This window comes from Podarcis gaigeae (genome assembly GCF_964106915.1).
Source record: "Podarcis gaigeae genome assembly, chromosome: 2".
Lineage (NCBI taxonomy): Eukaryota > Metazoa > Chordata > Lepidosauria > Squamata > Lacertidae > Podarcis > Podarcis gaigeae.
This window is the reverse complement of record NC_139679.1, coordinates 85,775,043-85,791,693: the sequence shown is the minus strand read 5'-3', so window position 1 is coordinate 85,791,693 and position 16,651 is coordinate 85,775,043. Positions and strand designations below refer to the sequence as shown.

At 40.1% G+C, this 16,651-nt stretch overlaps 1 protein-coding gene across 4 annotated transcripts in view; it reads left to right on the top strand.

Annotated features, from left to right (window-relative positions):
• Nucleotides 1-16,651, top strand: part of EEFSEC (eukaryotic elongation factor, selenocysteine-tRNA specific) — a 159,850-nt gene that overhangs the window by 97,843 nt on the left and 45,356 nt on the right. For 3 of the 4 annotated variants that reach the window (XM_083727174.1, XM_083727177.1, XM_083727175.1), the window contains exon 7: nucleotides 10,494-10,650. In XM_083727174.1, the coding sequence (XP_083583300.1) occupies nucleotides 10,494-10,650 (157 nt within the window). Of the gene's footprint in view, nucleotides 1-10,493; nucleotides 10,651-14,011; nucleotides 14,088-16,651 lie in introns of those variants that run through there. The other variant, XM_083727176.1, reaches the window with a different exon arrangement.

Sequence of the window (16,651 nt, the reverse complement as noted above, 5' to 3'; positions counted from 1 at the left end):
GGTACCACTGTAATAATAATGACTGGTTTATTTAATACATTTATATTTTGCTTTCCTTACAGCATGGAACTCCACTTAGTTGAGCTACTATGATTACTGAGATATTGACCTGGTTCACATGACATGCTAAGCTAATCTATGACGTAGCAAGGCTGCACAGTCTCCCAGAGAGGAGCTTGCAGCCACTTTGTTCCTCCCACCCAAGCTAAACCACGGTTTGCTTTATGTGCCATCTGAACAGAGACTTGTGATTAAACTCCTCTCCTCACTCAGCATAACCTTGGCTTAGCTCTAACTACCACCTAAAGTGTGTGTGTGATTGTGGAAAACATGATGTCCCTAACTTTGTCCATACATTGAGAAGTATGAATCTAATCATCTGAGGAAATGCCATCTGATTGGCCCAATGGGGTAAAAAGTCTCCTGCACCAAGTTCAAAAAGTGAAAGGTGATCCATAGATTCGTGCTGTGACTTCTTGGTGCGTCTGTTGTGTAAATGTTTTGCATAACCAAGATTAGATCCTGAAATGTTGTAGCTTTGCCTGTGGCAAGGGATACTTGTCAATGAGTAACTCTGCTACAGTAGGAAGAGAAGGCGGGTGGAGGGGAAGCCCTCTACCATGTTTGCAAAGCACAAGCTGCACCGCTTGTTGTTATTTTGGACTTGTTTAGTGAAAATAAACATATACCTCAAGGAGAACAGCTCCTTGCTGAAACCATACACAAAGCCCTTTGGTATGTGAAGATTTACTGGAAGATTGTTGGCCAACAAGGCTTCATGAACAGGTATTTTAACAGGGTAGCTTGGTTATGACCAAGTTTCTGTTTTATTTTTTAACCATAAATACTTTGAAGCCTGCATCTGGATCATCATGTGTGGTAACTGCTCGCACATCTTTTGCATTGTGTGGATACAGAATAAGAACTCTACTATAGTCTTGCTTATACTGTACCTACTTTCTGAAGCACATTGCTATCATACACCTCTCTGTAACCAGAGGGTTGTCTGCAACTAAGTTCTACTCAAAGTAGAACTACTGAAATTAATTGGCCCAGTACTGCTACTGGATACCCATTGAGCTTCTCTGTTTCTAATTAAAAGACAAAGTGTTAGGGTTTTAACAAGGGCAACACAAAAATTCCTTGTAGGGCCTGTGTTGGCCATTGTACTTGAGGTGCAGTATTGGTGCCTTAGTTCTTCCTTAGTTTTGCCATTTAAATTCTGTTATATATGTATGATGCTGTGTGATATCAGTGTTTGGCAGTAAACGGAACTGCCTAGCAGAACCTGCTTTTACCACGATTAATGTTTTAGCTGCTTTGAAGTCTGAACATGGGTTTGCTTGGTTGTGCTTGGCTGCTGATGGCATGCTAAATGTGATAATAACACAGCAATGAGGGCACTCAGTGGATAAAAATGCACAATGCTTTCACAGGTTAAAATCCGCAGTAAAATAGGAGCATAAGAGATGTATTTATTTTTTGGCTGCTGTTCTGTTTGCGATTGAGCAATTTTGTGAAGCTTAGGAATGTGGAGATAATGGTGTTCTCATTTGAAATACTATTCATGTTTAAAAGTGAAGAAGATGAAAAATAAGGATGAACTTTAGTGGCAGAAGGTTGAAGGATATGGTAATTTACAAAATATGGATCAACATGGTTTGGTTAATTGGTCACAACATTTTCCAGTGAAGGCAGTTCTAAGGAAAGAATAAATATTTTACTTTTAAAATAACAGTAAATATACTTGCTTTGGCTGATGAGGCAGAATTTGGCAGGGCTTCCTAATAGAAATTGTCTATGGCCATTGCTTTGGATATTGTTAGATTAAACCATACAGTATAAACGTTTTGGCTTGCACAGGAGTTTGAACAGTCATTAATTTTTTTTAAAGTTGTGTTAGAGTCACTTACTGAGTATCTGTTTTTGTTAGTGATGTTGAGGCTGATAAGGGCATAATGAGAATGTAGGAGAGATGGTGAGTTGCACATGATTGTATGAGTTTAAAAGCAGGTTTATATGCTTAGATTTGTAACATAATCCAGCTCTAGCCCTATTCAAGTGTTCTCAAAATCCAGAGATACAGCACATGGCAAGGGGAGCCATGGGGACAAGTGTGCAGGCTCTGCCCCACCACCTTCTGTGAGTTTGAGGGTGGTTATTTGAAGTGGGTCACTTGCTTCTACTTTTGGAGGCCCATGTGATGTTGGGCCCTGATTTCCAGAGTTCTCCATCACATGAGGAACTTCCTTGAGTGCAGGAGCCTCTTGCTGCAGATAATCGTTCTGCAGTTTGGAGAGGGTGATGGGCAACAGAGCCAGTGTTCTCATCTCCTTGTGTCATTTGTTGTGCATTTCCCTGTGTATTTGTGAATGCCCAGAATGCCTGAAAATGGCTTCTGTTGTCTTGTCAGTTCTAGTTGGGCATCTGATTGCTGATTCTCAGTGTTTAATGCTTTAGACAAAAAAAAAAAAAGAAAGAAAGAAAAGCTCATCCTCATGGTTTTGTATCTTATTTTCTCTGTGTCATAGCAAATATATAAATCTTATCTGCTAAAGGTTTAGAACCTGGGCTTTGCAGGATTCCAGCCTTTCTGTCTCCTCACCCAACATTCCCATAATCTTTAATGCAGTTTTCCCCCCTTCAAAATACGTAATTTTAAAACTTTTTTTTTGTCTCAGTGTTCTTGGCTTGAGTGCCATTTTTATTACAACATTGTTGAACTATAAAGCAACCTGTGTTGTTGTTACTGAACTGATTTAAATGATTTCTTTTTGGTGGCCACTTCTAGCTGATCTGGGCTGTAGCGCTACTAAAACACTGTAGGAGATACTGCCTAGTAAGATTTCATGGATTGGATAGGCTTATAGAATTAGCAGAATCAATCTGAGCTTGTTTTGTTTTCTGTTTGTTTCTGCTATAGATAATGGTTACGGTTCTGCATCTTATTGGTGTTATCACATAATCCTACAACTGGAAGGAACCAAAATGTAATCAAGTCCAACTCCTTGACTTGAGGCCAGTGATAGGGGTTATAAAAAGAAATAAAAAATTGAGAACTTTCTGGAAAATTTGCGGATTTGGGTAATTTGCAAGGGGTAATTTTACATCGGGACGCAGGTGGCGCTGTGGGTTAAAGCCTCAGCACCTAGGACTTGCCGATCGAAAGGTCGGCGGTTCGAATCCCTGCGGCGGGGTGCGCTCCCGCTGCTCGGTCCCAGCGCCTGCCAACCTAGCAGTTCGAAAGCACCTCCGGGTGGAAGTAGATAAATAGGGACCGCTTACCAGCGGGAAGGTAAACGGCGTTTCCGTGTGCGGCTCTGGCTCTGGCTCTGGCCAGAGCAGCGATGTCACGCTGGCCACATGACCCGGAAGTGTCTCCGGACAGCGCTGGCCCCTGGCCTCTTGAGTGAGATGGGCGCACAACCCCAGAGTCTGTCAAGACTGGCCCGTACGGGCAGGGGTACCTTTACCTTTACCTTTTTAATTTTACATCAGAAAATGCTCAACTTCTTTAAGGCTCTCTGTGCAACTAGCCCCACACCTACAAAGCTTCAGTGCTTCTTTTGTGAACTTGCTATGACACTAGTTGTACTCCGTTCAGACTCATGCTACTCCTGAATGTGAGCATTATATATTCCTATATAGTGCCCAGGCTTGAGACTGCCTGCCCCAAACTCTCCTTCACAGCACTGTGGACATGAAGGTTCAGGGCCAGCTGCTAGCTCCAAATTTGAACATTTTAATGCAAAGGAGGCAGGGACTTTAATGATTTTGTGTGTGAGAGAGAAATATGTAATGACACCTTCCTCAAATCCAATTTATTTCCCTACATTAAAAACCCTTGGTTGAAGTGGCAGACCATTTTCCTTTCCTTTACCCAAAAGGTTACCCATCCTGCCTTGTGCCTGTACTTTCTCTTTGCTCTAATGCTGCTAGGACTGTACAGTGTGTATGTGCTGTCCTCAGTCTTACTGTTTTGAATCCTCTTCTAGGATTATTTATTCTATAATCCTGGAGATTCCTTGACTATCCAGAAACCCAACTAATAATGGGAGTCCAATCAATGAGAAGAAGGTGACCCTGCACAGCATGAGGATTGTCACATTTTCATGAATCCTTCAGAGATGGATAGTTAGAGCAATTATGGCTATACCTAGAGAGGGAGAGGGAGAATTGGAAAGCTACTAATGAGTTCCTGTCAGGCAGAAATTAACCAAAGAACAAATACCATCAAGCAATGATGGAAGTTTTGTGAAAGGACAGACAGGCTTTGTACAGGCCTCCATTACATTCATGTGCTATATTCCAGTTATGAAAGTCATCCCAACAAGTCTCAGTTGTAGCTATAAAGTCAAATTTCTCTTCCTGTATTAGGTGTTCAAGCTCATCTTATTTCCCATATTCTACACATTAGTGAATAGACCTCAAAAACCTCGAGTTTCTGTTCAACTGCTATATTAATGTGGGGTTTGCAAGGCAAAACCACAGTTTCCTCAGTTTCTCCTGTAGTACCAAGTCCCCATCTTTATGTGCTTATCTTTGGGCTATTTTCTCCACCACCACCGGATTTAGTTTTTATGTTCTCTTGATCAAGTTCACTGTGCTTCTTCCAAGGTCATTTCCCCCCATCCTCATCAGGAGCGGCCTATCTGCCAGTAGTCCATTAAGGAAGCTTGGATATGGTCTCAGAAACTGAGCCTCTCTCGCTGACACCATCTACATAAGACATTCTAGGGAAGTATTTTTCTCTCTGTATGTAGTTCTCTGCATTTACACAGGAAGAATTAGATACTAAGGTCCTTCAACTTCCTGCCTTTTGCTACCTAATCAGATGGGATACTGTCCTAGTTGTGCTTGATGGTGTCATTTGTTCCTACATGGATGAACAAGAAGGGATAAAGATCAGTAGGCATGACAAACCACTTGTCCAGCCCATTCTAGATCCAGGCACTATGGGATCAGCATTCTCCAAAAGTTAACAGATCTGATCAGCACACAGTCACACCCTTATTTCTTAGTAGGGAGTCTACAACCTTTGTCCTTCTCTTCATGTAGGTGGCAATTGAGCTACCTCTGTTCCCGAAGCTTTGAGACTCTTCATTCCCACTTAGTGCAGCCTGCTTCACACATTCTCCATCAGGATTTTTAGAGCTTCTCTCATTGAAAAGATTTTGAAAACAATACATTAGTTCCAGTGGTTCAGAATGTTCCTGCTTCTAACAGTCACTCTGGTTCATGCACTTCCCCTGTTTGCTACAGTTCTCATTTTCTTCCCTGAGACTCTTCCTGCTTTTGTCCTTGCCATAGTGCCCCCTGTATCCTTATCTCCTCTAATGAGGCAGTGAGCAAACTTGCTCCTCCAGTCCTTTTACTTTCTCTTCCAAAAGAGCATTTAGCTTACTGTTAGCACACAAGCCTTGATGTAGAAGCTTTCCTCCTACACTCTTCTAGGTACTGCTAGGATAAGGAGATTGGAAGGTTTTGCTTCCATTTTCAGTTAACTCAACTGTGGTTAATCCTAACTATTCATTATTGAAACAAGATAACTTCATACATAATAGTTTGAAGTTGGCTTGTTTCAGTAAAACATAGTTAAAACCAGGCATAGGCAAATTCGGCCCTCCAGATGTTTTGGGACTACAACTCCTATCATCCCTGACCACTGGTCCTGTTAGCTAGGGGTGATGGGAGTCCCAAAACACTAGAGGGCCGAGTTTGCCTATGCCTGGTTAAAACTAACCCAGTTTGTGTCCAATTTTAGAAATAATTCTTAATTGTGGTTAGTTGAAAATGGAAGCAAAAGCTTCCAATCTCATGGCCATTGTGGAGGGGGCTGATGATCCCAAAGCTCATTCGTGTAAATGCTGAACCATAATTAGTTTTATATCTGAATGAGGCCTATGTATGCTTCAGTAGTCAATGAACTGAAGTTAATAAGTGAAAAATAGTTGTTGGGTTGACAGCCCTATTCCCCAACACCTTTATTAACCTTAACTGTCCTAGCTTTGTAAAGTAAATACTGCTAGATTGAATCCTCCTTAACATATACCTGACCTGTGCTCTATGGAACAGTTCGTTATTTAGATTATTTCTAGAGGATCTTTTTATCCCCAACTTTTCTTTCCCCCGCTTCATTCCTTATTCCAGTTCTCTTTCCCCACCTATTGTTTTATGTCTCCTCCCTATGTTCCTGGAAAACTGGTGCCTGTTAATTTCCAAATATGAGCAATAATGCATTTCAGAGACTGAATCTGACTGTAATTTGCATTATTCTAAAATTAGAATAGACTTTCTGGTGTCTCTGAGTAGGAGGAGGTTCTGTTTAAGTATTCTCTCCCCCACCCCCACCCCGTTGATAGAATTAAACCACGAGTTTGTGCTGGATGTCATCACGCAAAACGTAGCTACAGCATTGCAAACATAATACCGCAATGCAAATAATATTTAAATCAAAGGATTTTAAAACTGTGTACTCTGTATTAAAGTTTGTGTGTGTAAGGGAGAGGGAGAGGGACTGACTCTTCACCTATGTTAATACAGTACTATTTGTTTTTTTTCTTTCTGCAAACACAAAAGCCAAGGGGGAGGGAATATTTCATAAAAATCAATGCTATTGTGTCCTCTGGTCTAAGCCATAAAACAAGAGCAACAGAAACATTCCCTTTGAACTTGAAATCCCTTTCTAAGCTGCTGATCTAACCTAAGCAAGAGAGGGAGAATTTACTAGTCAGAAACATTTGTTCTTTTTTCCCTTTCCCTTTTCTTTTTTTTAACTCCTTAAGTGAGTTTGATGCTGCACCTCTGCCCATAAATTAAAAAAATATTATTGTAATGTAGGTCAGTGAACTGAAGCGCCACTGTACACCATGGAGGATTAAAGTCAGAAAGGCAACCCTCTTCCACTCCCACTAGGTCATATGACAATATAAACAAGAAATGCAAGGAGCCTTCAGCTTTTTCTTGACCTAATCCTTTGTTTATGCAGCACTTAAACTGACTTTTGGGGTCGTCTCTGTCTGGCATTAAAGCCCTTAAGCTTTTTGAAGTTTCCCTGAAGTTAATAAAATTAGTCTGCCTTCACGGCGAGGCCCCTGTCTGCTGCCTCAAAAGAAGAGTATGTATCCGTTGTTGTCTTTGCAGCTCTAGGTTTTTAAACTTCACATTTTATAACCAGGAAGAAACTGGAGGAGAGTCTGAGGAGAGTCCCAAAGCCCAAAAGGCTGCTCAGCTAATGGGCAAAGTGATTGCCATAGTAGATGTTCTGAGAACTCAGAGAAGATTATGGCTCTATCCAGTGATTGGCGCTAAATTGCTGGTGCAGTAATAAAGAGTTGGATTTCAGTGGAAGCAAATAATAGGCTTTTCTAAAACATTTTGTAAGAAGGAGAGGGCAGCATAAAAATAAAGACAGTTTCAACACAACAGTTGTTCACATTCGGAAAAAATGCTATTTTTTGAAAGTTCAAGTTACCTGCCAGTAAACAATTGGTGGCCATATACTGAAGCTTTCCAAACAAAGAAATAATTTTCTGTATTTCCTTAAGCAAACATAATATTGCATTAAATTGATACAGGTCAATATTAATTTTAGATTAGGTGTGATTTGTAAGACAAAATTAAGAATGAGCAATGTTTATCATCTTGCTAGCTGTACAGGTGAGCAAACTGAGTTTTGGTTCATGCTTATGCATTTATTAGGGACGCGGGTGGCGCTGTGGATTAAACCATAGAGCCTAGGACTTGCCGATCAGAAGGTTGGCGGTTCGAATCCCCGCGACAGGGTGAGCTTCTGTTGCTCAGTCCCTGCTCCTGCCAACCTAGCAGTTCGAAAGCACGTCAAAGTGCAGGTAGATAAATAGGTACTGCTCTGGCGGGAAGGTAAACGGCGTTTCCGTGCGCTGCTCTGGTTTGCCAGAAGCGGCTTCGTCATGCTGGCCACATGACCCGGAAGCTGTACGCCGGCTCCCTCGGCCAATAAAGTGAGATGAGCGCCGCAACCCCAGAGTCGGCCACGACTGGACCTAATGGTCAGGGGTCCCTTTACCTTTACCTATGCATTTATTTAGACCATACTCTGTTCAAGGTGTTTTCTAGTACTCTAATTCTGGAAATGGGAAATTTCATTTTACTTCATTTTACTATGTTATAACTTAATTCCCCTACCCCAATCCCATTTTGCCGGCTGTTTTTAGCTGCCTGTTTTCATGTAGCCTCATGTTGTGTACTGATTTTATATACAGTATATATTACTATTTTTAAATGTTGTTAGTTGCTTTTAGGACTGATGCTCAAAAGGTGAGATATAAATGGGGGGAAATAAGTAATGGCACAATCCAGTTGTCCTTTGCATCTTCACCTCCTTCTTTTCCCTCTCCTTGAGTAGCCCCCTCATGCCTGGAGAGCAGTGCTCACTGGACAGCAATGCATGCCTAAGGCCAGATGGTTTGCACCCTAAATAAAATAAATAATAAGCTTTCAAAACCAGCCACTACTGAAAAAGCTTCTCAGGTTCAACTCCTATACTTTCCACAAACCATATTGCATTTGCTTTTTGACTATGGCAATATTCTGAATACACAATTTTTACCATCCAGATTAGTTATGAGAAGAATTCTGTGCAGCTGAAAATCTTGTGTCTCCTGAATTTAAAATATTACTCTTGGTCCACCTAAAAAGGTCTGTCTGTATTGCTCTGTATTTCTTACTTTGTGGGATCTGTGCGACACAGAATTACAATATTGACTTGAAGAGAAATCATGGTAGCTTGCCATTCAATAAAGCAGCATTTTCTTATTTCCTTTCATGTCAAGACTCTAGTTATGACACTGAGGCACAGTGACTTCAGGGGTTAGTATCATCCAAAGATATTCACACCTTGGGGATTAGGCTCACTTCGTTGCACCTTTGCTTTGCCAGTGCCCCAGGGAGCATCGTTTATCTTTCCCTGTGCAACAAGCTTGCTGCCTCTTGTACCTGATTGCTTAATTATGAATCCAAAGTTGGAATGGTGACTTCCACTGGTTTAATAATCTTTAAATTAAAATTAAATACAGCTACTTTAAGAGTCTGAGTTTAACAAACTGACATGATTACATACTCCTTGCAAAGATGAATTTTTAAAAGTTATACAGTGGACCTTGGATTGCGAAGTTAATCCGTTTCGGAAGTCCATTCTTAAACCAAAGCATTCTTAAACCAAGGCGTGCTTTCCCATAGCAGCAGGGGACTCAAGTTCACAAACCAAAACACCTACTTCCAGATTTGCAGCGTTCTTAATCCAAGTTGTTCATAAACTAAGCTGTTCTTAAACCAAGGTACCACTGTATTGTCATATTGGAAGCATGTTTCCTTATATGAACAGGCAAAAGAATCTGCTGAAATGAAGGTGGTAAGGAGTTGAAATGTGGTAGACATGTCAGTAGGAATAATGCCAGGAGCCTGGGAACTGGTGCATTTGGGTGCATTTAGAAGCAGATCTAACGTGGTACATAACATATTAGAAACCTGGAGCCAAGGAAATGGCTGCTTAACACAAATATACACAAATCAGATGCACAAATATTGTGGGGGAACGGGGGACGGGACACATGGCTTGATTGTAGTACTTGTGAGAAGGATTTAAGGAAGGACCACAAACTTAACATGAGCCAACAGTGTGATGCAGCCAGAGGTGTGTATGCAATTCTAGGCTGCACCAACAAAAGTATAGTGTCCAGATCAAAGCAATTAATAGTGCCACCCTATTCTGCCTTGGTTCAACCTCACCTTGCAGTTCTTTCTCCAGTTATGGGTACCACCATTGCTTTTTTTCCTGGGGGTATGCAGGGGTATGCATACCCTAAATATTTTGGCAATCTTCATACTTTTATCAATTTACTGTATTTATTTTTCTTGATTTGAAATATAAAATGGTGATTTTTGAAGTCAAAATGAGAGTACCCCTAAACATTTTTTTAGAAAAAAAGAAGCAGCACTGGTCACCACAGTTTAAGAAGGATTTTGACAAGCGGGAACATGTGCAGAGGAGGGCAGCCAAGATGATAAAGGACCTGGAAATCAAGCGTTATGAGTGGCAGTTGGGGGAGTTGGATATGTTTAGCCTGGAGAAGAGAAGACCGAGAGGGTGATATAGAGCCATCTTCAAATATCTGAAGGGTTGTCACATGAAGGATGGAGCAAGCTTGTTTTATGCAGTTCCAGAGGGGAGGACCTGAACAATGGATTCAAATAAAAAGAAAGGAGATTCTGACAAAACACGGTGAAGAACTTTCTGATGGTAAGAGCTGTTTGGCAGTGGAACAGACTATATTGGAAGGTGGTGGACTCTCCTTCATTGAAGGTTTTTAAACAGAGGTTGGATGGCCATCTGTCAGAGATCTTTAGCTGTGATTCCTACATTGCAGGGGGTTGGCAATGCAGTATCTTTTAAAATCTTTTTTTAAAACCAAGAACTTAGATTTTGTGTTTGTGTGTTTGTTTGTTTTTTATAGCTCTGTGATGATTACAGTGTAATTGGTCGTTCACTGTTTAAAAAAGAGACCAACATCCAAATTTTTGTGGGGCTGAAGGTCAAGCTGTCTACAGGAGAGGAAGGTTTAATAGAAGGTGGCTTTGGACAGAGTGGAAAGTTTAAAATCCGCATTCCAGGTAAGTGTTTATCTTGCTGCATGCACACATTTAGTAAAAGTTTTTCTAATATCCTCAAAAATCTTGGGGAGCCCATTATTATATGCATTCAGAGAGCTTAATAGCACACAAGTGGGAGGTATTGTGAAATTGGCTCATTGTGGGAGACTGTTATTAGGACTGAGCCAAAAGAAAGACACTTCATCTGAATACAGTCTTTTGAAAAATGTCCCCTTTCTGTGAACAGGGGCAAAAAGTCTTTGCACCACAGCAGCCCGTGCTCTTCCCACCAGATACCCATTCAAAGTGTTAGCAGTGAGATGCGAAAGCATTGCCCGTGCTCAAAATTGGTCTCAGATAGCCAAATCTGACTTAGCTGTGTGATGCTGTGGCATCTATGCACTTACTATGTGACCCTGATTGACTGGGGACAATTTTAAAAAGCTGACATTTGATGGAGGTGTTTTATTTTATTTTACCCAAATGTTTTTTCTTCACACTTAAAATATTTCTGGTTTGCCTGTAGTTTAGCTTTGATTGTTATTGTTATTAATTGGAAACATATAACATTTTAGAAACATGAAAACAAGATCGTTGCTAGTCTTGCCGTGAAAGGACCTTCTGGCATACATAGCAGCTTGTCATGGGTTATGACAAGTAGTACAAACAGAAATCAGAAGCCTCTTTTCTTCTTTACCACAGAAAGGTCACTTAAGGTACTTCACTACCACTTCCTAACCCAGGTGAAGAGCATTCAAGAAAGCCTTTCAAGAGGATTTGCCAAGAGCAGAAGATACTACTTTTGTAGTACAAGGTTTTCCTAACCTTTCCAAATAACCCTTCTGTTTAAGACTAATTTCCAGTGCTAGTAATGTTACACTAAGGCACTTGGATTTCATATTGAGCTTGTAGATACCTCCCCCGCCCCCCACCAGCCTACACTATTTATATAATGAGCAGAGTAAATATTTATTGTAGGTTCAAACAGAAAAAAAGAGCATGAAAAAGTAAGCAAGTTCAAAATAAAAGGCAGCATGCAGTCACTCCTCAGGGCTTACCATGGAAGACTAAATTGCTGTTTGGATAGTCACAAAATGTGCACATTCCTCTCAATGCAGCAAAGTACCACGAGTTTTGAACAAGAGTTCCCTTCTGGCTCTTTCAGTACCATATTATAGGCTTATTATTATATAACTCCCTGGCCTCAAAACATGATCCCTCCCCACCATATTAAAGATCAGATATGCTCACCCTTCCCACTTTTTACATGCAGTACTCCACAAGAAAAGTGTTAGTCAATAAGCTGTTCCTTCACTGCCATTTGGCAGTTAATAAAGCTTGGTTTCAGCTAGTAGTTAGTGAAGGGAGATCTTAGCCATGAGTCCAGGACCAAACGCTGGCCAAGTTCAATATATTATAGGAGAAAAAGGACCAAGGAAGAGCAAAGTGGCTGTGCATTCATCTCTAGGAGCCTGCAGGTTTGCCTTAGCATGCCATGCAAAACAGACCCGTGAGATGCATACAACCCTTTGAGGAAAATCAGCACCCGTACCCATTGGGGGACAAGTCTTTTAGATTCATATCATATAGATTTTTAAAGATTAATATGCAAAACTGAAAGGAATTTGAAAGAAGGATATTCAAGTTCAGCCTTTCCCTGGGAAGTTTAGAAACGATATGATTATCAGCCTGATAAGCTCAAACCATCCTTTATTAGCTAGTTAAGTTTGGAGCAGGGGCCCAGTTTTTTTCTTGCCAGTTTCTACTGTTTTTCAAAGTATTTATTAGGAAAATTTGGAGAACTATACTGGGAAATGAGAACAAATGCATTATTAATATTCTAATAAAAATTACTGAAATACGTTTTTCAAATTGGTAATAGTTTTTAACTGATATGAAATTAAACAAAACAAAATGAGAGTCTCAACCAGAGTGGATTACATAACTGCAGTTTATATATATCATAAACTTTAACTACAATGCAATGTGATTTCTATTGATGAAACAGTTTTAAAATTTGTTCTAAACTGTGCTTAATTTGATTTTCTTGGAGAGAGAAAAACAGGTTTCCCCCCATGACTAATGTTAATTTTAGCTTGTTTCTTGTTTGCGGACCACAGTGTTTTAATTATTCTGAATAATTACAGTATATAACTGTCAGGGGTCCTTTACCTTTACCTTTTTATGTCTTTAAGATACTGATTATGAAATGTGATGTACAACCTTCTTTCGCATTCTTAATCCAAAGATCTAAGAAATGGGTGTGACAAATAAGTTTGCAAACCCATGCAAAATATTTGTGAATGCTTCTAATGTGGCTCTTCAATATTTATTTCTATGGGATTCAAAGGGGTGTGTTTCAGGCTGCTCTTTGAGCATAAGACTTTGAGGATTCAGCAGATAATAACCTGGTTTCAGAGGCTCTGGAACCAAGCAGAAATTACTTCTGCTTGCATAAAGCAGGGCCCTGATTTTCACCGATACCCACCCACTGTATCCTGTGCCACATCTTGTGGTGTTCTGGTGGGTGTCCCACTCTTGGGAACAACTTCAGCGTAGTTGTGTAGGGAATATTTGTCAAAAATTGAGGGGAAGAAAAACAAAGTTGATTAGCGATGAAGCATCTCATTCACAGGACAAAGTTTGCAGTGCCCAGCTGTGGTACACATGGCAATCTGTTCCCCAGCCTAATCTCTTTCATATATCAGAATGGTTTCCTCATTTTGGGGGGTGGGGAGCCGAGACTGAGAATTAATTCCAACCAACAGTACGTTGTTAGCTGACTTGAGGATAAAGCTGTTTGCTTACACAAATAGTCTACTTGCATGATCAGTGTACTGTAGGATCAATGAACTCATGCAAGGTCAATAACTTTCTTTCCATGAAAACAAAATCGGCAAGTTCCAAGTTTTTGTTTTCATAGAAAGGGAGCCGCAAAATGTTGTGAGATCACAGTGTCAAGTTACACTACTCATGAGCAGTCCCCCCTCCCCGGTCAGCTGGCAGCATAGCGGCAGAACTGATTCAGAGTGACATGTCCCATGGCTGTGTTGACATTTGAGCCAAAGTCTGTTCCTGACACTCCATCCATAGCCATTCTGCTTACTATATATTTCTGAAGGATACAGTTTTTCTTTTCTTTTTTTAACTCTACAAAAATGATAACTACAAGAGAACATTAATATTAATCCAAAAATATTTTGCTTGGAAAAAGAAGTCAGCTGTTCTTCACTTTTTCTGATGAGCTGCCCTCTTCTCCTTCCATGCAGTCAGGAGAGTGAAGTTTTTAAATAAGCTATGAAACCATGGTGTATAAAGCTGGCTTGTTTAACTAACCATAGTTTTTTTGTGTTTTAAACCACAATCTCTGGTTTGCATGCAGTGGCAAGCCAGGTTTCATAGAAAGTGAAACTAAACTCTGCCAAAGTCATCATCCTGGCCTTGTGAGAAGAGGAAAGGCGAGCATGTGAGTCCGAGGCTCACAGTGTGCATTTCTGTTTATGCATGTGGCACTAAACATAGGTTTAGACTTCTCTGCAAGTGGGCTGTTTGTCTGGGCAGGGGAAGAATCCCCATTACCGGCACTACACAGTTTCCATGTAGCTTGTGGGTTTTGACTGTAAACTCTCTGGGTTGTATCCAGTGTTGGTCCTACTAAAAGTAGAACCGCTGACATTCATAGATATAAGTAATTTAGGTCTGTTTATTTCAGTAGCTCTGCTCTGAGTTGAAGTCAGATTGCACCCCCACCCAGCCAAAAGAAGCCTAGGAACTGTAGTTCACCCCTCACAGACCTATCGTTCCCAGCACTCTTAACAAACTACAGTTCCCAGAATTGTTGAGGTGTGCGCACTTTATTTGTTATTTAAACGTATTGTGTATAAACAGCCTTAGTTGGATACAGCCCTCTGTCTCAAAGCACCCTAACTTATACAAGAAAGCTCAGCATAGTTTGGTGCACATGGGCTTGGATTATATTGGCAGCTGTTGACCTGTTTAGTAGATTCTTGGCTATAGTTACTAATTTTCAAATAAAATAAAGATTTATGTTTTATTTGATGTCAGAAAGCCTGTAGCATATGGGAGCTGGCAAGTTCTTATCCCAAATGAATTCTTGCCACCATGTGGGGACCAAGCAGCACAAGCTGTGATTACCTCCACATGCACCAAGCTTCTGGAGTCTGTAGAATATTATAGTATTTTAGGACTTCATTCTGAACAAAGTTAAAGACACGATTCCTTCTCACAGGTGCTAAGATCTCATTTTGGTAACGATGTCCAGTGCTGCACAACAAATCAAATCAAGATTTACAGAATTGCTTGTTCCTTTTCTCATTCACTGAATATTTTCTGGTATGGATCATGATAGAATTTGGCAAGTTATAACAGAATATTGTAGTAAGGAAGTCTCTCCACTCACCATATAGTCTGAAACAGACCTCAGTCTTTGCCACCCATAAATGCAGGCGTAGTGACTTAAACAAGGCTGTCTTGCAGAACCAAAACTGCACACTCTGGAGAAAATAGAAGCATGACTAGAAAATGGCTAGATGTTTCTGTTTCTTTAAGAGCTACCAACATTTCATTGTGGAGAAGGGTAGTAGATATGACGTTGCTTAAGTCAAATATAGTTCACATTCCATTGTTAGGTCAGTGTTGCTTTTTTAATATGTCTGTATCCTGTTTGTGGTTTTTTAAAAGAGTTTTTTTTAAAGTTTAGCTGGTTGAATTCCCCTCTTCTGTTCCTCTCCCCATACATATTATTCTACCTCTTGTTCTCTTTCATAAAAGTTCCTTTCATAGAGGCTTACTCATATAACTTTTTAAAGAAACAATGTAATTAATTTTTTGAAGATTCCTTAAACAGCATTCATATGAAACTCTCCCACTCCTCATGAGAACAAATGAGAAGTTTAAATGGTTGAGGGATGACTTCAAGCTGAAAGACATAATAGTTTCTTTAAAGGAGGAGAAAAACAAAGAAAAAAGAAAAGCACCCAATTTTTGAATCCAGTTGAAATTGTTGTAGAAAAGAAAGGCTCAAGAAACGAAAGAAACTGTTGCAGTACATTTGGTACAAGTGAATTGATTGCACAAAGAGAATACATATTCTATTTGGTAGCCAATTTTACTGTGTTGGGGAATCTATTGTTAAATAACAGATAATAGTAGAGCTGCATTTGCTTTGACTTTATGTACACATTTACCTGGAAGTTAGTACCACTGAACTTTGAGTATACATGTATAGCCTTATACTTTAAGACTCTTAGGGGACTGATGTGTTTTTGCAGGTGTGTACTACTTCATGTCATTGACACAGCAAAAGTGCATTAGTGGTAGATTTATTCTGGATGTCCACAAGTTATTCTGCTTTATTAGTTCTTCTCTGGTGCTTGCCCATGTTAGCACATTATTGCTTTCCAGAAGAGCACTCTTGCACTACAGCTCAACAAAAGTAGGACAACCCACCTGGAACATTTGTGGTATGAAAAAGTGCAGGATTGAAGCAGGAAGCTATGGAACATGAATCAGTTAGAAACAAAGGAGCATGTCCATCCCCTAACTTTTGCAAGTGGGATTGCATGTAATTGCCTTGATACCATCAGAAGCACAAATGTGCAATGAAAAGCATATAAATGTGCAATGAAAAGGATTTTTGGAGGGACCTTAACTTGCCTTTAGAAGGTAAAAGCAAGGTCCCACCCTCTAGATTAAAAATAATAGCTGTGTTGGTGGCAGCTTTTGATGGGAGCTTAAAATCAATAGGGGGTTGCAAAGGAGAGTCTTTGGTACCCTGCTTCTTCCCTATGGCACCTCCTGTCTTTTGATCCTTCTCTCCTCTTAAGATCGAATCTCCTCATAGATGTTTCCAAAATGTGAAGGAACTCGGAAAAGCACAAGAAAATGTATTAAAGGGGCTAAAGGTAATTGATTTGCTATTGAAAGAAAAAAGAAAAACTTTCTGTATGTGAGAAAGTATGTCATGATAAATTGTACAGAATGATAATTAAGCATGATTATG